Raw genomic sequence first — 25,487 nt, 5'->3', positions numbered from 1 at the left:
GGCCCCAGGTTAAGCTCAAAGCAAAAATTGAAAATGATATCAGCACAACCATGTTTTAATAGTTGCACTGTCTTAGCTTGTCTTTTCTCTTTTGAAAGAGCTTTTTGGGAACTGTAATAACCTTTTAACCCTGACAGTTCTTTAAATACTATAAGACAAGATTCTTGAGTGGAAATATCAAAACATGGTAGTGCTGATATCATTTCCCAAATCTTTCCCTCCCCAAAACACAACTCTCTTTTACGTCTACCCATTTTCTCCTTCTTCCTCTCCTTATTCTTTTCATGGCGGAAATGGGTTCACGGGAGAATCTCGACCGTCCACGTGTCGCACTGGTATACGACGATCGTATGTGCGAGCATTCTGACCCGTATAATCCAGATCACCCAGAAAGTCCCCTTCGTATCAAATCCATCTGGGAAAAGCTCGAAGCCTCAGAAATCCCTCAAAGGTAATCTCCAGAAACAAAAAACCCTAACCCTAACCCTAATCTACTAAATAAGTGAGAGATAAAGAGTTTCTAAGGAAGAAATCACTATTTTCCCTCCAAAAGGGGATGTTTTGAAGGGTTTAAATGCATGGTTAAGAAACAAGTTGACGGAGGTCTATGATCATTGGACCGAAGTTATTCAATTAGATGATTAGATTGTCCAATTAGTAAGAACTAAGAACTGTTTGTTTTGGATTTTGAGAATCGATTGTGAGTCCAGAACTGATTATGTGTCCCAAAATTAAACATAATTTTGACAACAATAATTGGTTTTGGACACAATCGGTTCTCAAAATCCCAAGGCCCTTCTTCGTCCCAAAAACCCCAAAAAAGACCGACGCAGGCAGAGCTCATATAAGCTTATATGAGCTAGAGCTCACAAACATAGGGGCCCCACATTGTTTGGATGATCTAAAGCATTCATTTGATAGACCCTAATATAGATTGTGTGGGCCCAAAAAATCAGCTTCATAGGATTATCCTAACACTTCCATTTGTGGAGGTTAAAAAGATACATTTGTGGAGGTTAAAAACGGGCAGATTTATCGAGGTTTATACCCGTCCATTTTAGCTGATTTTTTTTGGGCTCACCCTATCTATATGAGGGCCTATGAGCCTATCAAATGAATGCTTTGGATCATCCAAACAAGGTGGGCCCCCCTATGTTTGTGAGCTCTAGCTCATATAAGCTTATATGAGCTCCAGCTCACAAAAGTTTTCCCATATATATATATATATATATATATATATATATTAACTTGCATTATTTTTTTTTTGTTTTTTTTTTGAATGGTAACTGAATATATTAAAAAGGGATAGACCGAAAAAAGGCCTCCCGCACCCCCCACTAGGCCAGAATTACACACAGCAAGAAAGGAAAAAACACAAAAAGAAATTAAGGGGGGAGAAAGTCGAAAAGCTCCAGAGACTGCTTGACCACACCCGCTTTAGCCAAACTATCAGCGATTTTATTGGCTGATCGCCTAACATGAAGGAAATCTACCGAGCGACCGACCGATATATCCTTAATTTCATCGAATAAATGAAGAAATCTCCAAGGAGGATTCACCGAACCCTTAAGCCACCTAATGACATGTACGGAGTCTCCTTCCACGATAGTGTTCGCTACCCTCTCGCTTCCTAACATCAGGAATCCTTGGTAAGCGGCTCTGACTTCAGCTTCGGTAGAATCTGCGGCACCTATAGGCCCGGAAAAAGTCTGCACAACATCCCCCTCTGAATTCCTTAAGACACCCCCGATCCCAGCTGGACCGGGGTTACCTAAGCTTGATCCGTCAAAATTCAGCTTAGAAAAACCTACTGGAGGATTGACCCATTGTTGAGAGATTCTAGGAGTGGGTACTTGACTGTTGCATACCACTCTCCATCCCGCCCACAGGTCGAAAGCCGAAACAAATTTGAACATGGGCAGTGCCCTTGCCCATGAAATCGATAAGGCTACTACCTTGATATACATGTAATAGGGAGAGTTTGAACGCCCAGCGAAAATCCTATTGTTTCTTTCCGACCACAAAACCCACAGCGTAGCCATTAATGAAATCGACCACAATACCTTATCTTTTGATCTCCATGGATTAAACGCCCACCCCTCAAATAGATCCTTAACTTGGGAAGGGAATACCCACTCGATGCCGAATCTCGCCAGAACCCTTCCCCATACCTCTCGAGCGACTTTGCAATGGATGAATAAATGCTCCACTGATTCTCCTGCTTCGATACACATAGCACAATGATTGACTATGATCATATTCCTTGCCCTAAAAAAATCTACCGTTTGAATACGGCCTTGAATCACCGTCCATCCGAAGAAACAAATTCTAGGAGGAACCTTTATCTGCCACACTTTTGCCACATACCGATTTGCCGCGCACGGATACAGTCCTTTGTAGAAAGATTTTACCGAAAAATAACCCGATGAGTCCCACACCCAGAGCCTTTTATCCGCTCCTGATGAACTGATGTAGTTGTCGTCCAAGAGCTGAAGAAAAGAAACCATCGAGAGCAATTCCCTGTCGAAGAAATTTCTGCGGAACATTGGCTTCTATATCACCTTATTGGCCCGAAAATCAAAGCAATCTTTGACTAAAACTTGTTTGTCCCTGGCCACCACATATGAATCGGGGAACAAATCTTTTAAAGGGATGTCGGAACACCATACCATATTCTAAAAAGAAATTCTATCCCCCGAGTATACTCTATATCTTATGCCGCGGTCAAAACATGGACTCAATCGCAAAATATCCCTCCACAGAGTCACGCCTGGTTTGTTGAATCGGTTTAGGGATCTCCAATTACCCACGTCTGCGCCATATTTACCACCAATAACTTTTGCCCATAACTGAGTTTGTTCTTCGCCAAACCTCCACAGCCATTTCCCCAAGAGAGCGTCATTTACCTGTTTGATCTTACGGAGCCCCAAACCTCCGCCGAGAACCGGCTCACAAACATCGTCCCAGGAGACCAAAGAGAAACTCTTTTTTTCCTTTGAACCTCCCCACAAAAACCTCCGCTGAATTAATTCGATTTGCTTTGCAATAGAAACAGGGCACTTGAATAATGATAATTGGTAAATAGGGATATTCGACAGCACGGCCTTTATCAAGGTCAATCGTCCCCCTTTTGATACCAAACTCCTCTTCCATGTATCTAGCCTCCTTTCGATTCTTTCCACAATGGGCGCCCACGAACCTATTTTCGGTCTGCCACCTCCCAAAGGGAGACAAAGATAAGAAGAAGGGAACCTATCCAAAAGGCATCCCATGAGATTCGCCAAATTCTTTGCTTCCTCCTCCCCCACATTCACAGCATACATTCTGGACTTTGAAAAGTTCGATCTTTGACCAGTGATGATTTCGTAGCACCTCAAAACTGCCTTAAGATTCAATATTTTAGAAATCTGGAGGGAACTAAATAAAAGGGTATCATCTGCAAATTGCAAATGAGACACTTCGAAGCCGTTCGGGCCGCATTGAATCCCTTCAACTAATCCCACGGATTTGCCTTTCTCCATTAAGAGACTCAAAACTTCAGCAACGATAACGAACAGGAAAGGAGATAAAGGGTCCCCTTGCCTCAAGCCTCGAGTTGATCTAAAAAATCCTTTTAGAGAACCATTAATAAGAATGGAGAACCAAGCCGACGATAAGCAACTTTTTATCCACCCCCACCAACGATTCCCAAATCCCATTTTTCCAAGGAAATGGTCCAAACAATGCCATTCAACTCTATCATACGCTTTTTCCATGTCAAGTTTGCACACAACACCCGCAGAACCCGACTTAAACATCCAATCCACCGTTTCATTGGCCACCAGAGAGCAATCCAAAATCTGCCTCTGGCTGACAAAAGCACACTGATTCAACGAGATAATTGAGGGAAGAACCACTTTTAGTCTGTCAGCCAATATTTTTGACAAAACTTTATAAAGACAACCAACTAGACTAATAGGACGAAAATCCGAGACCTTCACCGCTCCTTTAATTTTTGGCAACAAAGCTATGAACGACACTCCAATACCTCTATCCAACTCCATCCCTTCGAAGAAGACCTTGAAAAATGAAAAGATGCCCCCTTTAACATACTCTCAACAAGATTGGAAGAAAGCCAGACAAAAACCATCCGGCCCGGGAGCTTTATCGCGATCCATCGAAAAAACGCCAGTCTCTACCTCTTCATCCGAGAAAGGCCTTTCCAGCGCACACCTGCTGTGCTCGTCTAGAACCTTAAAATGCACTTCATCTAATACCGGTCTCACAATGGCTTCCGAGGAATATAAAGACCTAAAGAAATCCAGAATTTCCTTGGTGATGACACCCCGATTGAATGAAGAAACACCGTCAACCTCAAGAGCCGCTATATGATTGTTTCGCCTCCTTGCACTAGCGATGCAGTGAAAATAAGCCGTGTTTTTGTCCCCCTCCTTTAACCATAAAGCTCTTGATTTCTGCCTCCAAGATATTTCATCCTGCAATAGAAGACTTCGATGTTCGTCCTTGTAACGACCCAACTCTAACAGCTCTTCCTCTGCAGCAGTTCCCTCCTCATCCGACAAAGAGATCTCACGAATGCGGTCTACTAACCACAATTTCCTTCCTGATCGTTCCCCCAGTCTATTAGAGTTCCATTCTTTGAGTTTCTTTTTGACCGCTCTGAGCTTTTCCCCTATGACAAAATCCGCAGCCCCGTCTGCCTGGTGAGATACCCACCACCCCCCCATCAATTCCACCATCTGAGGAATTTCCAGCCAAGCCAGATCGAATCTAAAAGGAGATGGACCCCAAGAACCCAATCTCGGATCCAGCATAAGGGGGCAGTGATCCGAGACCGAATGAATAAGAGCCTTTTGATAGGAGTCCGGAAAAATGGACAACCACTCTGGGCAGAACCAAAACCGATCAAGCCGACTCTTTCTGGAGTTTCTAGACCAAGTAAATTTAGCACCCGACAATGGAATATCAATCAATTCATGTCTAGTTATAAAATCTGAAAAGTCACCCATATACTGATTGGATCTACTGCACCCCATCCTTTCTTCCACCCATCTAACTTCATTAAAATCCCCCCCCCCATGCACCACGGATGGCCCCACATATTCCTGACTACGGCTAATTCTTCCCATAACTTGACCTTGTCATTCCTCACTGTTGGACCATAAATGCCTGTGAAGGTTACCAAAAGAGGTTCCCCCACTTGCCTCAATACGATTGAAACTGAAAACTTGCCTATCCAAGAATCTTGTACTTCCCACCTTGATTGATCCCACATCACTAGGACGCCCCCTGCAGCTCCAATAGCGTCCAAGGCCAAGAATTCCCAATTCGCATTCGCACCTAAGCTCTTGATTAGAGTCCTATTCACCCCCCCCCCCCCCCCCCCCCCTCCCAACTTTGTTTCTTGAATACAGACTACAACAAGTTTATTTTCTTTTACAACTGCTTTAACTTGGGCCTTTTTTTCCAAAGACCCAAAACCGTTCACATTCCAAGAAATTATCTTCATGGACACACCGGTTGAATTGGTAACAGACCCCTTGGACCTCCTCTTCTACTGTTTTTCCTATTGGAAGATTTAGGGATACTACCATGAGAGCCTTCATAATTAACATCAGATTTAAGTTTAGCTAGTTCCCGCAGCATCTTCTTGATCCCCTCTAAGCTGGAAGGATCGGATAACATTCGCTGATCTAACTCTCTTCCCTTTGCAACCCTGAATAAATCAATTAACTGATCCTCTGAGCCGAAGTAAGTTAAGCCCAAGGCCCTGCTTGTAGAAATGATGTGGTTAACAAACACCTCCAGAATCTGAGCTTTAGGATCAACTCAGGAAATGGGTTTTGGATCGTCCTGCTGAGAAATAACCACCGCCAAGTTATTAATCCTGTTTCCGGACCAAAAAGAGTCTTCTGGGTCCCTATGATCCTCCCCGCCGTTACCCACCCTCCACTCCGTCTGCACGCAACTACTGGAAAATGCATTTGAAGAAGGAAAAACCTCATTCACCTCCCCACTTTGCAACAGGAGCTGACCTTGCCTCCCCTTTGTCACTAAAACATCGCCCTGAAAGCCCGCCTCGGAGTTGGTTGCTCCCCGAGAGGCTTCTGCAAACTCGTCCAATAGATTACATTATTTTGTGCATATATTTTTAAATGCCAGTAGTTTGATGATCTACGTTCTTTTGAGGTCACAATCTGCCATTTAAAATTCCTTGTGGCAATTAAGTTTTATTCCACTGTCAAAGTTTTATTTTATTTATTTAACGCCATTTGTTAATTTGTATATACTGACATTTTTATAAAGTAGTTTCTTTTCCTATTCTAGTTATGTTTTTTTTACATCTGTAAATTTTCTTTCTTTTTCCAGATGTGTGGTTTTGAATGCTAAAGAAGCAGATGACAAGTATATTCAATTGGTTCATACAGAGAAGCATATCAAATTGATAAGGCGTATTAGCTCTAGAGATTTTGATTCAAAAAGAAATAAGACTGCCTCAAAGTTCAATTCTATATATTTCAACGAGGGTTCTTCCAAATCCGCGTATCTTTCTGCCGGTGCTGTTATTGAGGTGACTCTTCATGTTGGTGGTTTGATTTATTGTAAAATCATTACGTTTTATGGACGCCTCTAAAATCTTCTTATTTTTCCATGGAATTAGATTTTTGGTCAATCTTTTTTGAGGTTTTTCATTAATGCTTCTGAAGCATGTTTATTTTATCCTACTGGCTCGACGCTCATGTTAGTATTCAAATGAGTAGAAAGCATTATTGCCTGAGTGGGAAGCGAGTGCGAGAAGCGACGCGGGAAGTGAGGGGTTTAGAAAAGAGAAACTGCGGGAAGCGAGAAGCTCTAAAGAAATTAAAGACAAAATGTGTGCGAAGTGTCATTGAAAGTCAACATGAGGCATGTTTGGAACTTAATTGGAAGCAAACAAGAAGTACATAGAAAGAGTAGGATTGTAGTAGGGTAGGGAGGAATGGTTAATATAGGTAAGGATTACAAGTAGAAAAGAAGACTTCATGACTAATTAGAATTACAAGTTTTAGGAATTTAAAATTTCAAATGTCTTATTCACCATTATCAAAAGGAAAAAAATATTCATTTAGGAAGATAATGACCTAAATAGAAAGCGTATTCTTAATTAAGATGAATCGCGTGGGAAGCATATGGGAAGCACTTCCCCTAAATTTGGGTAGTGAGAAGAACTTAGCTTCCGAAGAGAGTTTCTGGAGACGCAAGCTTCCCATCCAACTAGGAAGTTTCTAGTAACTATGGTAGAAAGTGAAGCAAAGGCCTGCAATAGATATTACAAATTTTGTGGACCAAAATTAGAAAAACTTATTATTTTCTAAATCCATGTTTCTAAAATTCTTTTTTTGCATTTTACCTCCGAATTAAAAGAGCTTTATAAGGAACAGAATTACAACATGTGGACATAGAAAAAGTTACCATAATTGGAAACAATGATGCTGATGTATAGTTATAGATAAGGTGCTATGATTATGGCTTCATATATAACTATAATGATGCAAACATACTACTAGGAATCCACCAAAAGTAGAAAACTTATTAGAGAGATGAACAAATGCACAAACAGCCCAATATCTTGATGAACAATGCTAGAGGGAGATTAAATGTCAGCATGTTTGATCAAAGCATGGTTTGAGTAGGGTCATGCCAAAACCTGATAGGGATTGCTCGTAACTATTCATGAGCTTCCCGAAAATTACATCAGAACTTCATGTCTATGTGTGTGTATATATTTACATGCATATAAATATACAGGCCTAAAATACCTTAAACCTACTTTGATCCTAACCTTTTATATAAGATCAGTTTCAGCCCTTAGATGTATATTTACATATGTATACACATATAGGCCTAAAATACCTTAAACCTAGTATTTTTTTGAATGGCTACCTTAAACCTAGTTTGATCCTAACCTTTTATATAAGATCAATTTCATCCCTTAGATGTTAGATTAAGTAAATAAAGCATCCTTTCACTAAAAGTAGAAAACTTATTAGAGAGATGAACAAATGCACAAACAGCCCAATATTTTGATGAGCAATGCTAGAGGGAGATTAAATGCCAGCAGGTTTGATCAAAACATGGTCTGAGTAGCATGCCAAAACCTGATAGGGAAAGCTCGTGCCTATTCATGAGCTTCCCGAAAATTACATCAGAACTTCATGTCTATGTGTGTGTTTGTATACATACGTATACATATATAGGCCTAAAATATCTTAGACCTAGTTTGATTCTTACCTTTTATATAAGATCACTTCCAGCCCTTAGATGTATATTTACATATGTATACATGTATAGGCCTAAAATACCTTAGCCCTAGTTTGATCCTAACCTTTAATATAAGATCAATTTCAGCCCTTAGATGTTAGATCAAGTAAATAAAGCCTAATTTCTAGTTTAGCCAGCCCCAAATAAAAATAGAAAGTGAATCACACATTGTTGCCCTAAACAAAAGTCACTACATTTTCTAAACTATTAATTGGATATGCATGGGATTCTTTTTTGAGAAAGACAGATTATGGTTCGTATAGGGTTGGGAAAATAGAGAGGAAGAATGAAAACATAAATCTAGAGATATGATTTGAAAAAAGATTGTTGGGAATGACGAGAATATAGATTCGAAAAGAAGATACAATTGAGAACTACATAGAACAGGAAGAATGATCTAGGGTTTTGATGGGTGTGAGAAGAAAGGAAGCATGCACCTTTATAATACAATGCCTTGTTAGGCGATCTTGATCTCTATGCTTTAAAACTCCATGAATCCAATATGGAAGGGAGAAAAGAGGAGTAGAAGAGAATTCGTGGGGCTAGAGGAAGAAATCTGATTTCCATTGTTTCACTGATGTGTAATACAATGCCTTGCATACAAAGAGTAACAAAAGACCAAATGATGCACGCCAGGAGAGAGAAATCGAAGAATAGGGGAAGAAGAGCAGAAGAGAAGAGGAAGAATAGATAGAGGAGAAAGAAGAGGAGGATGAAGAAGAAATCCAAAAGGGAGAAATATCTGTATCAATTCAATTCATCATTTCTAATACATGACGCCTATATATAGGCAATGGAAATAACATTCCGTGGAAAATAAAATCCTAAAAACTAAAGGGTGATGATAAATTCGCACCCTTGTAGGCTGTAGGATAATTCACAACGCTTTAAAGGAGGGTATGTGGCAGACTTTAACGCTTTTTAACGTTTAAAGGGGTGCGTATTATCCTGCAAGGGGTGCAAATTTATCATTCCTGTTAGAAATGGAGTTAGGGTTAGAAGAGAGGAAGAAGAAGATGAGTAGAGATATGGAGAGTCTCCACTAGGGAGCTCCTCATGTAAATGATGTACATATAGGCCCCAAATAGGGCATCCAATGTACAATGACTACAATACCCCTAATCTATAAGTAATGACTAAACTACCCTAAATACACATTATTCAACACCCCCCCTCAAGCTGGAGTGTATATACTATGGAACTCCAGCTTGCTACAAAGGAGACCACAACAAACAACTAAAAGTACAACAAAAAGACCATGCAACAAAAAAGTATAATAAGCTCATACACACATCCAGCTTGGTATAACGCTCCTCAAGTTGATGTGGTAAATACATAATAAAAAGCATAAAAAAGGACAACGGCCACCATGAACAACATTGAGATCAACAACCATAAAAAAGACCAGCTCCCTCTGAAGTAGCACAACGACGAGAGCGATCAAACATGGCCTGTCCCTGAATGAGAGCACGACAAACAGATCCACATATCAACGAGCAATGGAGGCGCCATGGTAGGAACCAACAATGGTCCAGCGAACAAAATAGGCACACCAAGGGCGCGCACATGAGAAACGACGAAGCACCACGACCAGGAATTCCAGCTAAGCAGCACCACTCCAATAGAAGATAACCACCGATGAGGAAACCATCGGAGACAAGGTCGACGGGGAAATCGTCGCCTGAAGATAAGAAGAGAACGAGGATAACCAACCAACGATGGGAAACCATCGTCTGGTGACAAGGTCGACGGCATGCACATCTTCGCCTGAAGGTGGGAAGAAAAGGAGGGAAAAGATAACCAACCAATGACGGGGAAACCATCGTCTGAAGGCAAGGTCCATGGCATGAACATTGTCGCCTGAAGAGAGGAAGAAAAGGAAGAAGAGGATAACCAGCCAACGATGGGGACACCATCGTCTGGAGACAAGATCATCGCATGGAAAGAAGGTCGACGGGGAAACTACCGCCTGTAAAAGAGTCGATCAACGATGGGGAAACCATCTCCGGAAAAGAGAGGTCGATGGGAAAAATGAAACCGTCGCATGTAAAAGAGCCGACCAACGATGGAGAAACCATCGCCCGGAAAGAAGGTCGACGGGGAAACCAAAGCTATCGCCTGTAATAGAGCAGACAAACGATGGGGAAACCATCACCCAGAAAGAGAGGATAAGGTATAAATCCGGAAAACAATGCGTAAAACCTACGCCAAAAATATGGAGAAGAAACAACGAACAATGCGACGAACGACATGGCAAACGAGGGAGGACAATACCAACCACTAAGAAAGACGAAAAACATAAAGAGATCACAACACACTCCCCCCCGAGCTAGACTACATGATCCCGGAGATGACAAGATAAGGAAATAAGGCAACACTCCCTCAAGAAGACAATACTAAGACAATACTACAACACTCCCCATTAAGAAAGGACACAAAGAACTACATGAACACTCCCTCTCAAGTTGAAGGTCAAATACCTTTAACTTGCAATGAAAAACAAGACAATCAAGGCACCACACCTCTCTTGGACATTTCATCGAATACTTGGTGTACGCCTTGTTGAAGAAGACAAAGGCCAAACACAAGAAAGAGAGAAATATCATAATGAGGAGTAAACACAAAGGCCATAAGAGATAAGAGACAATGGAAAGAAAGAGATACAAGAAGACAACCACAAGGCATAGGACCATGGAAGACAACACAACACAGAGGAGTTTTAAACGCAAGATATACAAGGGTAATCGCAACATGCGATTACTTTGTAAGGGTTAATCGCGCGCGAGCGCGCGGGTGGGGGGGTGGGGGGGGGGGGGGGGGTTGTGTTAAAGACAGGAGTAATCACAAGGTGCGATTACCACAGACACAAAGAAAGTTAATCGCACCATGCGATTAAGGTGCAAAGGCATAACGAGAGTGAAAGACACATAGAGCAGTTTACGGCAAAGGGTTGCCTTAATGGATGAGAATGGAGGGTTGGGTTTACGACAACCTAAAAGTAAGGTTTTAAATTCCTGTTTCGGAATGCGTTTGGTCCTCACCGAAACCAAATTTTTTGCCGAAATTTCAAAATTTCCTTCGAAATCCGACGAAATAAAAAAAAGTAATATTTTATCCCGCCTGTAATTTCGATAATTTTGCCCAAAATTTCAGGGAAATATTAAATAATGAATAAAATGCAGTTTTTAATGTCCTAAAATTTCAGACCGAAATTTCGGTCGAAATAAAGTAACGTTTCGGATTTACCCAATTTCGATTTCGGTATCAACCGAAACCCGAAAATTCGGATTTCTGTCGATATTTAAACCTTGCCTAAAACTGGGTTACAACAAAGGTGCAAACACAAACAGAGAAAGGGAGGGAAAGACGAGAGACTTGCGAGAGGGTTTCACGAAAAACAGGAGAGAGGGAAAGGTGAGAGACTTGCGAGAGATAGAGAGAGAAAGGCTGAGAGATGAGATGGGAAACGTGGATGGATATACTCTTCTTCTTTCCGTACGCCCTAGGATCTTTGCTATGATACCATGTTAGAAATGGAGTTAGGGTTAGAAGAGAGGAAGAAGAGGAGTAGAGATATGGAGATCTCCACTAGGGAGCTCCTCATGCAAATTATGTATATATAGGCCCCAAATAGGCCATCCAATGTACAATGACTATAATACCCCTAATCTACAAGTAATGACTAAACTATCCTAAATACACGTTATTCAACAATTCCCCAAACCAAAATGTGGAAATAGAAAGCCTAGAAACTAAATAACATAGAAATAAAAGTCCTAGAAACTAAATAACATGGAAATAAATCCCCTAAGAGTCCTAATGGGCAAATATACCTCTTATTGGGCCTACAATCCGCATCACGAAAATACCTTTAATGAAAGGTAAAATTATTTCTCTAGCATATATTAGCATTTGTAAAGGTGGAATGGTGATATATGCCAAACCAGCTGTGTTTACACCTTGTGCCCCTTGTCATCATGTAGGACTTGTTGCTATTGTCCGGTAATTGCTTGTGTATCACCAATCACAGGGTTACCTGTCTTTAAACCTTGTGCCCCTTGTCCTCATGTAGGACTTATTGTTGCTATTGTCAGGCAATTGCTAGTGTATCACCAATCACAGGGTTACCTCAAAGGTTGTGTTCACTTTTGAATCTCCAACTAGTTAATGTAAGAAGATACAAGGGCAGGTAGTTCATGCTTATTTTGATTTCAAAACACACACTTTTTGGTGGAAGTGATTGGGGCTCCATGACCTATGATTTCAATTGCTTTGACAATCAAGTGTAGGACTTGTTCCCGTATTTTGAAAAGTGCTCTCTAGTCACTACTGAAGTGGTCCTTCTATAATTATAGATCAACGGTACCCATACTTTATGAGCCCTATGTTATGCTATGTAATTCAATAACTATCCATTAAAAAAAACTCATGTTTTTGTTTGTTCGGAACTATTCTGTATTGGGAAGGGGGGGGGGGGGGGGGGGGGGGGGGGGGGCGCTCTAAAAATTCAAAATTTTACTCCAACTCGTTCAGGGCTTTAAGTCTAGACTACTCAGATATTTCACTTCTGGTGTTGTGTGGAAAATTTGATCTGGGTGTAAAAATGTGATTGGGAACTTGAATCTTTTGACAGGTTACAGGTAAGAACTCGATCAAGTTGACTAGTAACACCTCCATTGAGGAAAACATGCTTGGGAACTTGAATCGTATCCACTCAATTCTAGTAACTTTATGAAGTTGTTTTGTAAAAACTTGATGGAGGAAAACATGCTTAATTTTCCAAGTTCTCCTTTGAGTTTTTCTTGAATTTTGAAACTATCAAATTACCCCTCTAATTTATCCAGACTTTGATTGGCTTCAGCCTTATTCCGTAACTTTTCTACATGTTGATATTTTAAACTGTGATCAGGAGTTATGTCTGTAAGTGACTAAAGCACACTTTTTTAGTATTTTTGCATTCAGGCTTCAGATGACTTTTTTTTTTCTTCTAATGTCTAATATCAAGGTTTTCTCAAGTAGGTGTCTGAGAGGGTTGCCAAAGGAGAATTTAGCTCCGCTGTTGCCATTGTGAGGCCTCCTGGTCATCATGCAGAGCCTGATAAAGCAATGGGATTTTGTCTTTTCAACAACGTTGCTATTGCCGCTAAGTTTCTCCTAAATGAGAGAGTATGGAACCCAATACTTGGAGAAGTTCCAGTTTAAGTTGTAGATTTTTCATTATTTTCCCCGTTTTTAAAATGTCAGTATATATATTTTTATATCTGTGCTCTGTATTTTCTCTGCAATGAAATTGAACTCTTTTTTTATTCAAATTTTCATTTTCTCTTGCAGCCTGAACTGGGTGTAAGCAAAATTTTGATTGTTGATTGGGATGTACATCATGGAAATGGTACTCAGAAGATGTTCTGGAAAGACCCTCGCGTGTTATACTTCTCTGTACATAGGTACATAAGTAGCTTTTTTTTTAAACACGGATTGGTACATAAAGAACACAGATGGTTATATTTCCTTTTTGAAGCCTCAGACACTCTCATTCATCTGCAGGGTTCAAGCTCCGATAATTTCTGTTACAATGTTTTGGTTGCATAGTTATCTTGTCTTGATCACTTTACAGACAATACCATGTTCTAGATTTTTTTGTTATATTAATTACTAATTAGGATAAGTGCCTTTTGGTTGTACTGGTTATGAAGGGCAAACACTTCATGCTGGAGTAGATTGATAGTGAACAAAGAAAATAAAGAACTGGAACTCGCAGAAATGTTCTAGTTTCAGATTTTATGCTTCTTGTAACTACGTGAGAAATGGCAAAAGTATTTTGATTTTGGAGGCACAATTAGATTTGATCAAGTTTTTCTCTTCTGCTTTACCCAATCCCAGTTGTTCCTTCTTTTTTTTTCTGTGTTTCCGTTGAAGCTACTGGAAGCCAGTGGACAAAGTTTCGCGAGCGCTTCCCTAGCATAAGTAATGCAAACAAAAGACAATTATCCAAATTAATATAACCAAAAAGAATAGAACACTTTATGCCGGAGGAGTTGATAGTGAACAAAGGAAAAGGAGAAATGATTTAGTTTCTGATTGTATGATTTTAATTACATTAGAAACTGTTTGTGCCTCGCTCCCTCTTTTTATCCAAAGCTGCATCGACGGCCTGTGTATAAAATAAGGAGAATTCTTTGGATTTGAAGAAAAAAATGAAAAATGCATAATGTGTATAAAATAAGGAGAATTCCTTGGATTTGAAGAAAAAAAAAGAAAAATACATAAAATAAAAATGAATGAATGTCATTTTCATTTCGGGGATAATGTTTATCTAGACTGCCTACACAACCTTGTCACCATACACCCAAGAAAGCAAAGATAAGAGTGTAAAGGGAAGATTTAACCCCCTTTTTCCATTTGCCTAAATTGTTACTAGCAATCCAAATGTGCTAAACTAAAGTTTCAAAACTATGTGCTTAGTGCTGAGCTAATTAAAGGCACAAATTTATAAGGAAAATCCAATATATTCAATGCTTATTTATAAGAAAATGGCTTTGATAAAACAACTCAGTCTAGCTTCCAAGTTTTATCTTCTCCGTCCTCTTGTCCCCTCTATGGATTCTACTCCTCCATCTCTTCCGAGCAATCAGGAGCCAGTCTCGTTTGAGGTAAGCGATCTTCAATTTCTCCGAGATTTACAGTATGATGAACAAATGGCGACCAAAGAATGTCCTAACTCCCAAGGAAATTTACATGTCTATCTTGAAGAATCAATGGAAGCAATTCAAACGGGAAGCTATGGCCAACAAGGAAAGCTTCTTCCAGATTTCAAGCATGTCCGATCCAAAAGAAGCTTTTGTTTAAATTTATAAGATGGATTTTTTCCAGAAGGCTCAAGAAGAAGAGCGTCTTGCGCGTCGTCATCGTTGGGAGGAGAATAAGGCGGCAGAGATTGATCAGCTAGAGAAGTTAACAGGTTCCTCAAATGGAGTCTCCCAGGTGTCTCGAGACTCCCTTGATCGGGAAGTTAGCTTAGAGGTTCTCAAGCGGATGGGTGAGGTAGAGAATAGTGTCACGGACCTTTGGTTTGGAAGCGAGGTCCATGCGGCACTTGCGTTGTCTCACGACAAGCAAGTAAGCCTAGCAGTGTTGTGAGGATCAAACCTACAAAGCAAGTAGAAGGAGAAACACTGAGTATGAAAGCAAGCACAAAGTAATGGAGTACACGAGTAGGCAAACGTTAGTCTTTTATTGATGATTCTTGAACAAGTTACAATAGGACTAAGCCAAAAGGGACTACTACTCCTAAGGGTTCCCGATCACCCGTTGACTAGAATGGAATCCCTGCTAGGATATGCACTAGCAATGCACCAGTCGATGGTCAACCAAGATCTCAGGGTAAAGAGCTTTAGCAACCAACTCCCTTAGCGGTGAGTGCCCACCAAAAGTGCTATTAGCTACGTACCCCTCGAAATTTACATGACATTGTTGGGCCAATTGTAGACACCCCATTTTGACCGGACCCGAGTTCGCGTCACTTGTGCGAAGCCTCGTCAAATCAGTGAGTTGGGGTCCCAAATTGAACCCTGGAGTAGCTTAAGGTCTCCCATAAGTCACCGTAAAATTTCGTCAAGATCCAGGCGCGTCTGCTCAGTGAACGAGCCGAGAGAATGTGCGCAATTAAGACTAAAAAGGGGGTTGAATTGGTCAAAGCAAGGGCTGTCCATGGGAGGAAAATGAGGCAAGTCTATTATTTTATAAAAGGGGGTTGAAATAGCCCGTTTTTGTCGCAGTTGGTTTGTGCGCTTATCAATTTGTGCGCCCATCAAATGGGTAGTGCTAATATCAACAACCTAGTTTTTAATATAAAAAGTCAAATGAAAAATCGAGGAGGAGATCTCATTTTTTCGTAGAAGAGAGAAGGAGAGAGAGTGCGAAAAAGAAAACCCAAACCCTAGATCGGATTCTTCTCCCATCTTCTTCTCCGACAAGACCCGGCCGGAATCCGGCTAGCCTTCCCCTCCTCTTTGCTGTGAGTTGATACCTTTGCTATTTTCCTCCATGCAAACCCTAGCCTCATAAAGCCCTAACCCGAATCTCAAATTTCAGATCTGGAGCCTTAGAAACCATAACTTGCTTCATCTTCTCCGGCGGAAATTCCGTCGGAATCCGGTAATTTTATCCAAGATTCATTAGATCTGGTTCTAATTTCTGCTTTTTCAGCAAGAGAAGGGTAAATAGAAAGATCGGGAGGGAGACATTCATTTTCGTCAAACAGAGAGAGAAAGATTTGGGGGTTTTCTATTATCTCATCGATTCGATTGTCTTCTCCGGCCATTCTTGTCTGAAATTCAGCCACAACTTCATTTTGACGGTGAATCTTCATTCCATTTTTATTTTTTTCTTCTCCTACCTCTGTTGTTTCTTCTAAAAAACAACCATTAAAGCTGGGGATCTTTGCTCTTCAAACATTTCCTTTACCTAAACTTAAAAAAAAAAAAAAAAGAAGATTTGAGCCATTTTCACCTTCTTCCCTTAGGATCCCTAAACTCGAGTGCTGAAACCCTAAGTTTATACTCTAACACTCTAGATCCATGTACTTTCTCAACTTCTATACTAGTTGATCTATCTCTGTTACAGATCTAAGCTCGAATTCCTTTTCTCATATTTTAAATCGAATAGATCTTGTGGCTTCCAGAAATTACATTACCAGATCTGCTCTTTATCATTTTCTTTGAGGTGGTTGATCGTTTTTAGGGGAAGCTAAGGCATAAGAAAGCAATCGGCATCTATCATTACTAGATCAGAAATTGAAGAAGAAAAGGGTCTAATCTTCGCTAAAGTTCTGGGACTCTACTCCATATCATAGCTGAAAGAAAGATGGTTATTTTCTGTGATGAGTTCAGTAGCTGCAGTTGGAGCTCAGGTTTGGTTACCAAATGGCTGAAAGTAGGTATTATAGAGTATAAGATTTATTTTCAAGTTCAATTTTGCATCTACTGCTTGATATAAAAGATTTAGTATATTATAGGTGTGTTAATTTGAGCGTATATGATCATGAGAGCTGGCTATTGTTTGTTCCCATCCATGTTTACAGCTCCTATGGATTATGATACCTTGGTTTTCATATTATGATCATACTGAAGCATATGTGGGGTTGGACTATCCTCTTATTATCACAGCAGAGCATTTTTAGGATGGCTAAATGTATATCATGTGTTGATTGTGTTTAGTTCCTTTGGATCATTTCTTAATAGCAGTTTTTCTTTACTTCACTTGTGCCCTACCATTTAGCTGTTTCGTTTGTTACATTTAGTCCCTATAAATGTCTCACATAACAGAATGTGAATAAGAAGTAATATTTTGTTTTTAAGAGGTTACAAGGTATATTACTTTACATGTTTAGTTCATCATCTCGGTATGATTGCATATTATCTCTGGTATACTTATGTTTCATATACCATATCTTAGACATTTGGTTACCTAGACTCATTCATAGAATGGTTAGTGTCTTTAGATCAGAAAAGTTACCTTTGATCCCAGTTAAAATAACATTCTTAATGGCATGTCTTGTGAACTCTCATCATAATTTGCTAATTCTGTAGTTCAAAGATTTAGCATAAGGAAGTGCCTTTTTGTTCGAATATAATGATTGCCTTAAGTTGAAACAAATTAGTTCTACTAAGTTTGCTACCTTCAAGGTGGGAATGTGTTGTCCCTGAAATATGAGCTATGCTCAGATTGATTTTTTTTTAAAGTGGTAAAGGTTAAAGGAGCGATATTTTACTTGATAGCAAGCAAGTTATGGACTTAATGCATTACTTGGCAGATTATATTTAAGTTCCTTTAGATTTTTTTTAATCATTAGTAGCCTTCCTTCATGGCAAGGGCGATGAAGGTGTTAGCCCAAGCCCATCATTGGAGGGACTTACCTGGTTGTGGTAATGCCCTCTTCTCTCTTCTTCTCCTCTCGGGAGCCTTTAATCTTAGGTGACCCTTTCTCTGGAAAGGGCTATGATGGCGATAGTCGGAGCCTCCCCTTTAGAGAGACAATTTGTGTCTCTATAAAGCTAGCTTAGCCTCAAGGGACTTGCTTAGTCCAAGTAGTGTTCCCCTCTCTTTTAGTAGACTTCTCTAGTTTTTAGAAACCATTAGATGGTAGTTTTTTTCCCTCTTTTAGGGGACCATGTGGTCTTATTAGCGAGTTCTTTTCTAGGAGACACGCTTTGTCTCGTTAGGCGGCTCTCCTCCGGGAGTAAGCCTTGCTGCTTAGAGCCCGCCTTTTCTCATTGGAGGCATACAATGCCTCATTTATAGAACCTCCCCAACTCGTCTCTCCTGCTAGTAGAAGACCATTTCGGTCTGATAGTAGTCTAGCACTCTTGTTTGCATCCTTTGTGTGTATAGGAGGCATGCCTTGTCTCATTTATAGAGTCCTTTTTAGAGACAAGCCTTGTCTCATTTAAGGAGTTCCCCTTTTAGGAGGCTTATCCAACCTTATGTTAGAGCGGCTCCTTTTAGCGAGTCTTGGACTCATTTGCCCTTCTTTCTTTTGATAGTGTTAGTGGAGAGTCTTTGACTCGTTTGTCCTCTTTTATGTTGTTATTAGAGAGTCCTTGACTCATTCCTCCTGTAGGTGGTATTATTAAGCAGTCTTTGACTCATTTGTCTTCGTCGAGGAGTCTTTGACTCGCTCGTTCTTTGATAGCGATATTAGGGAGTCTTTGACTCCTTTTCTCCATTTTCTTTAGTTGTTTTTTTTTTAGGAGCTTTTTCCTCAGTGTTATTATCACTCTTATTTGTTAGGGACTAGCACAGTCTCATTAGAGCTTTACCTTGTAGGACCTTAGATCAGTTCTTTATCTTTGATCTTTAGTTTGCCTTGTTTAGGGGTTTCTCTTATTTGCCCTAGGGTTTAGCCCTATGGATTTTGCTTTATATATTCCCTCAGGTCTTTGACCAAAAGGGTGAAATCAGAAATTAAAAATCTAAAAAAACATCAGAAATTCGAAATCCAAAAACATTTGAAAAAGCTTTAAAACCCAAAAACATGAATATTTTAAAACTCAAAAAAGATTAGAAATCTAAGAACATTAAAAACATTTGAAAAAACATTAAAAACCTTAAATCTTTTGGATTGTTAGGTAGTATTAGGAGAGTTCGTTTCGAACTACGTTGGCTTGATCCTCTTCCACGAGGTACGTAGTGCAGCTTGGGATCCATATCCCAAGTCCAGCCAAACTTTTTTTTTTTTTTTTTTTGTAAATAGCATTTTAAATCTTTTTGAATAACCAACCTTTAAAACCTAGTTTTCAAAAGATCCTCCTCTAGAGTTAGGAGTTTGTCCTAGATAGAGAGTTTTAGAGTTAGGAGTTCGTCTTTGATTTGTTATGTGCTTGTTTACATTTGTTTTAGGGTTAAGAGTTTCGTCCTTGGTGTGTTGTTTGATTGTTGTGTGTTTTGTTTGTGTTTGTGTTTGTGTTAGAGTTAGGAGTCTGTTTCGCTTCCGTCCGGTCAGTGGGCGATTCACATTGCCGACTGATGACTAGAATATGATGCGTTAGTCAACCCTTTGTTTTCCTTAGGAAATACAGCCTAGTTACACATAGGTTGTAGGAACCACCTGCATTAGCTTAGGGCTAACTTGCATTTAGTTAGGGCATATAGGGTGTCCTAAAATCTACAATTCACTGAAATTTAAATAATCGTACAAGAAACCTTAATAACCGGTTCGGTCTTTTAGATCGAGTCTAGGATAGAGGTCTAGGTGTCTTAGGCATCCTAGCTTAGAATAGGCGCGAAGAACTACGTTGCCTTGATTCTCGTGGAGGCGGGGATACGTAGGCTTCTTTGGATGAATACCAGACCATCTGAAGACTCGGGCTAATAATTTAGAGTCTTAGGATTTGTTGTATAGTTATTATATGTTTTGATGTGTTTTTCTTACTTTATCGTACTGATCCTATACCTTTAGCTATAGCTTGCATGTGTTTGCACATCAGAACTTAGACACCCATTAGGCATGTCACTCATAACCTAGCTGTGCTTAGGTGACACATTTTTCATTTTATTTTATGTGTGCTTATTATCTTTATCCTCAGGAAATGCATGCTTAGGTAGACGACTCCTGAAGATTGTTCCCATTTCACATGATTTTTACCCAAACTTCTTTGGAGTTACTAAAAATGGCATAAGAGACCAAGTGCTTGCACTCGGACGAATCGGGGGTGCTCTCAGACCTTCCCCATTCGTAACCAGGCACGAACCCATATATATTTCTGGTTATCCATTGCACAGAGGATTTGATTTTAGGGTTCCATGGCATATCCATGGATGGCGACTCTGAGTTTATTTTAGGTATGTCTCGGTTTCGAACCTCGGTTCCGGATCGAGACATATCTCTTTCTTTTTATATCGCCACTCGTGCTATGCTATGAGGGTGGCATCCGTTTCGAGAGTTCCTTGGTAGAGCTCTCCTTCACACGTGGATGATCCAGAGGGTGTTGGGGACCCGTTCCCTCGTTGCCTATCTCGGATCGGGGTCCACACCAATATACCAACTACGTCCCTACTACAACATATACATTGACACTACTACTACTACCAAGTCACGGGCCATAGGCCATGTGAACACGCTGGACGAAATGGCCTCGTGACACTCCCTCATCCAATTACGTCGACGCCCTCGTCAACATTGCATCCATGTAGGCGCGTGCTTCATCTTCTGTGAGGTGGAGCTTTTCTTTTGGTTCCCAGCTGGTTTCTGATTCTGGTAGGCCTTTCCACTTCACAAGGTATTCTGTTGTTGGTCTCCGAGAAGTCCCCCGTGGCACGATGCGTTCAGCCATGATGTTCTCAACTTCACGTGTGAAGGAAGTTGCATGCGGTTCCTCGCGAACTGATATGTTGCTGCTGTTATCTTCTTTATCGGCTCGATATGGTTTCAAGCAACTGGCATGGAAGATAGGATGAATTTTCAGCCAGGAGGGGAGTTGGAGTCGGAAGGAGACTTTCCCAACTTGTTCAAGGATTGGAAGGGGGCCCTCATATTTTCGTACCAAGTCTTTGTGCACTTTGTGGGTGAATTTGAGTTGGCTTGGGTTGAGCTTGAGCAACACTAAGTCTCCAACTTTGAAGTTCTCTGGCCTTCTTTTGATCTGCCCACTTCTTCATCCTTCTAGAGGCGAAAGCCAAGTAAGCTCTGGCGATATCTGCATTCGTGTGCCACTCCTTGGTCATGTGATAGGCAGGGGGACTGCCCCCAGCATAGCCCGCCGAGATGGAATGAGGTGTAGAAGGTTGACGACTGGTAGCCAGCTCGAATGGGCTCTGGTTGGATGCAGAACTCCTTTGTAAATTGTAGCAAAACTGGGTTACATCGAGTAAGTGGATCCAATTCCTTTGATTGACACTAACAAAGTGTCTCAGGTACTCTTCAAGGAGGGCATTGATTCTTTCTGTCTGTCCATCAACTTGACGGTGTAGACTAGTAGAGAAGTTCGATTTTGTCCCAGCAACTTAAAAACTTCGGTCCATAAGCGGCCCATAAATCTTGGATCTCTATCGCTGACAATGTTTTGAGGCACTCCTCAATATTTCACGACATGACTGAAGAATAGCCTAGCTGCCTCCTTTGCATTGCAATGCTAGGGTGCTGGAATGAAGGTTGCATACTCGGAGAATCTATCTACAACCACTAAGATGGAGCCAAGCTCTCCCACCTTAGGTAGGTTAACAATAAAGTCAAGGGAGACACTCTCCCAAGGTCTCTTCGGCACTGGCAATGGGTCTAGAAGTCCCAATAGCTTATCCCTTTCCACCTTATATTGCTGGCATGTGAGGCATGTTCGGATGTATTCTTCCACATCGTCCCTCATTCTGGGCCAGTAATAGTTGCGCTCCAACAAGGCGAGGGTGCGGTGAATTCTGGGGTGTCCGGCCCACAACGTATCATGGCATTCCCTAAGAAGCTCCTTTCTTAGGTCTTCCGTGCGTGGGATGTACAACCGACTTCGCTTTGTGACTAGGAGGCCCTCTTGGACCCAGAAACGTTTTGTTTTTCCTTCCTTCACAAGTGGCATTAGGGCTTGGGCAAAGGAGTCTTTCTCAAGACCTTCACGGATGCGATCATGTAGGTTACTTTTCACTTGGCACATGAAGGTTTGCTCTCCTAGATTCATCGTGGCCAACTCTGCTTTTCGACTTAGGGCATCTGCCACTTGATTAGATCGGCTTGGTTTGTACTCAAGTATCATGTCGAACTCTGCCAAGAAGTTTTGCCAATGGGCTTGTTTTGGTGATAGTTTTCTTTGGGTATGGAAATAACTTGTGGCTACATTGTCTGTCTTCACCACGAACTTGGAGCCAAGGAGGTAGTGTCTCCAGACCCGCAGGCAGTGTACGATGGATGTCATCTCTTTTTCACCACGAACTTGGAGCCAAGGAGGTAGTGTCTCCAGACCCGCAGGCAGTGTACTATGGATGTCATCTCTTTTTCCTGCACTGTGTACCTTCGTTCAGTATCATTGAGTTTGCGGCTCTCATAAGCAATGGGGTGCCTGTCTTGCATGTGTACGCCCCCAATAGCATAATCGGAGGCATCGGTTTGGACTTCAAAGTGTAAGGCATGGTTTGGCAATTGCAATACTGGTTCCTCCATCACAACACTCTTCAAATCTCTAAAGGCTTTGTCGCCCTTCTCAGACCATGACCATGGGTGGTCCTTCTTCAGTAGATCAGTCAAGGGCGAGGCTCGAGCAGAGTATCCTGATATGAATCTCCGATAATAGTTCACAAGACCAAGAAAAGATCTAAGTTCACCCACCTTCGTTGGGACTTGCCAGTCCTCAATAGCACGGACTTTCTCGTTGTCCATGCGAATTTCTCCCCCACCAATTTCATGACCGAGAAACATGACTCGTTCTTGAGCAAAGGAACACTTGTCCAGTTTCGCATAGAGCTGATTGTTTCGGAGTACATCAAGGACTTTTTCTAAGTGTCCAACATGTTCTTCAATGGTGTTGCTGTACACCACGATGTCATCAAGATAAACTACCACAAACTTGTCTAGAAAGTCATGGAACAACCCATTCATCACGATGTCATCAAGATAAACTACCACAAACTTGTCTAGAAAGTCATGGAACAACCCATTCATCGAAGTGCAAAAGGTAGTAGGGGCATTGGTAAAAGGCCGAAAGGCATCACTACAAACTTGAAGGTACTGTATCTTGTCACACAGGTTGTTTTGGGCTCGTCTCCCTCGGCGATCCGCACTTGGTAATAGCCAGATCGTAGGTCTAGTTTAGAAAACCACCTTGCTCCTCCCAATTGGTCAAACAGATCAGCAATTAGGGGGATGGGATATTTGTTCTTGATGGTTAGCTTGTTGAGGGCTTGGTAGTCGATGCATAGCCTGAGACTACTGTCGTGCTTCTTCTAAAATAGCACAGGGGTACCATAGGGTGCTTTTGAGGGTCGAAGGAATCCTGCTTTAAGAAGTTCGTCCAGTTGCCTCCTGAGTTCTGCTTATTCGGGAGGAGCCATTCTATAAGGGGCACGAGCCGGTGGTATGCTACCAGGTTCCAACTCAAATCTTGTGGTCCACTGCCTTCCTTGGTGGCAATGTTTTGGGCAGTTTCTCGGGCATGACATCTGCGTATTCATCCAGAACTTGTTGAATGGTGTTAGGAATGGGACTCTCCCCTGCTAGTGTCTCTCCCATGTTCAAGGTTACTAAGAAAGTGGTTTCCCCTCTCTTAAGGCCCCTCTTAAGCTGAAGGGCTGTTAGGTGCTCGATACCTTACTTCTCCTGTCTAGTTGTAGCAACCATGCAAGGGGCATTCTCTCCAAACATGCGTAAAAAATTGAGGTAAGGCATTGGTGTCGCTTTGGCCTGATTCAGGAATTCTATCCCCAATATAACATGAAACTCATCCAAGGGCGCTGCCATGAGATTGGTCGTTTCGGACCATGCCCCGATCTTAATTGGCACACCCCTCACCACACCAGCGACAGGTCGTGCTGCAGAGTTTACCGCCTTCAATTTGCTGCCATCTTTCTCGAGTTTTAACTCTAAGTGCCTTGCCTCCTTCTCAGAGACAAAGTTGTGAGTGGCACCGGTATCAATCATAGCTCGAGTTGTCTTTCCATTGATGCATGCGTCAACGTACATCAAGCCCTTGGAGGGAGTGTTTTTTGGTGTTTTGCCCCTTGATAGCACTGCACAGAGTTAGGCTGGTCATATGGGGTTCTACTTCACCTTCTTCTTCCTTGGTCTCCTCTCCTTCATTTTCAGCTTCAGGTGAAGGCATTGTGGCTAAAAGAGCATTGAGAGCTTGTTTCTTTGGGCAATGTCTTGCCCAATGGTCCCTTTGCATATGAAACATGGGGATGGTGGTGGTCCAGTAGGGCTAGATGCCCCGCTGTGCCTTCTTGGACCTTCTCTGGGGTAAGGTCTCCTATCGCCTTGCCTCTGGTTCTTCCCCCTAAAGCTGCTAGAGGGTTTGTTCATGTAGCTGGGAGGTTTGTCAATTGTCTCCTTTCTCTTGTTGGCGGCGTCTTCTGCCGCACGATCGAGTAGTTTTTCTGCTGCAGTCATTGCTTCCCAAAGATTCTGAACCCCCCTTCTCTGAAGCTCTGCTTGTGCCCAAGGTTTTAGTCCTTCTAGGAATTGAAAGAGTTTATCCTCCTCCGACACGCTCTTTATATCGAGCATAAGAGCTGAAAACTGCTTCACATAATCTCTGATTGTCTCTGTTTGTTGGAGGCGTCTTAGGTTCTTTCGGGCAAGAAACTCTACATTCTCGGGCATGAACTGGGTTTTGAGTTCCCGCTTTAGGTCTTCCCAACTATTAATAGTGCATAGCCGTGCTTCAATATCTTCATAGCGGGTTCGCCACCACAGTTTGGCGTCGTCGCTGAGGTACATACTGGCAGTAATGACTTTTGCATCATCATCAAGGTGCATTTTCCGGAAGAATTGTTCCATGTCGAACAAGAAGTTTTGTAGTTATTTTGCATCGCGGGCACCTGTGAAACACTTGGGTTCAGGTACTCGCACCCGGCTTCCATTTCCATCATTGTGACCCCCAGTGCTGTTACCGAGGGCTTTCATGAGTAGAGTTACTTGGACAGTGAGAGTCTCAACCTGTGTCTGTAGACTCTCTATTGTGCCTTTGGTCTCCTCACCAAGGCTTTCAGCC

At 41.5% G+C, this 25,487-nt stretch overlaps 1 protein-coding gene across 1 annotated transcript in view; it reads left to right on the top strand.

The window, feature by feature from the left end:
- Positions 1-241: 241 nt before the first annotated feature.
- Positions 242-25,487, top strand: part of HDA05 (histone deacetylase 5) — a 50,000-nt gene continuing 24,754 nt past the window's right edge. Inside the window, exons 1-4 of the mRNA XM_077366780.1 lie at positions 242-451; positions 6,370-6,571; positions 13,321-13,467; positions 13,633-13,745. Coding sequence (XP_077222895.1) covers positions 285-451; positions 6,370-6,571; positions 13,321-13,467; positions 13,633-13,745 — 629 coding nt within the window. The 5' untranslated portion in view covers positions 242-284. The remainder of the gene's footprint in view (positions 452-6,369; positions 6,572-13,320; positions 13,468-13,632; positions 13,746-25,487) is intronic.

This window comes from Tasmannia lanceolata, unplaced genomic scaffold (assembly GCF_043159265.1).
Source record: "Tasmannia lanceolata isolate RefF3 unplaced genomic scaffold, GAP_Taslan_0.1 ptg000003l, whole genome shotgun sequence".
Lineage (NCBI taxonomy): Eukaryota > Viridiplantae > Streptophyta > Magnoliopsida > Canellales > Winteraceae > Tasmannia > Tasmannia lanceolata.
Note: the sequence above shows the minus strand (reverse complement) of the source record. Positions and strands in the feature narration are given on the sequence as shown.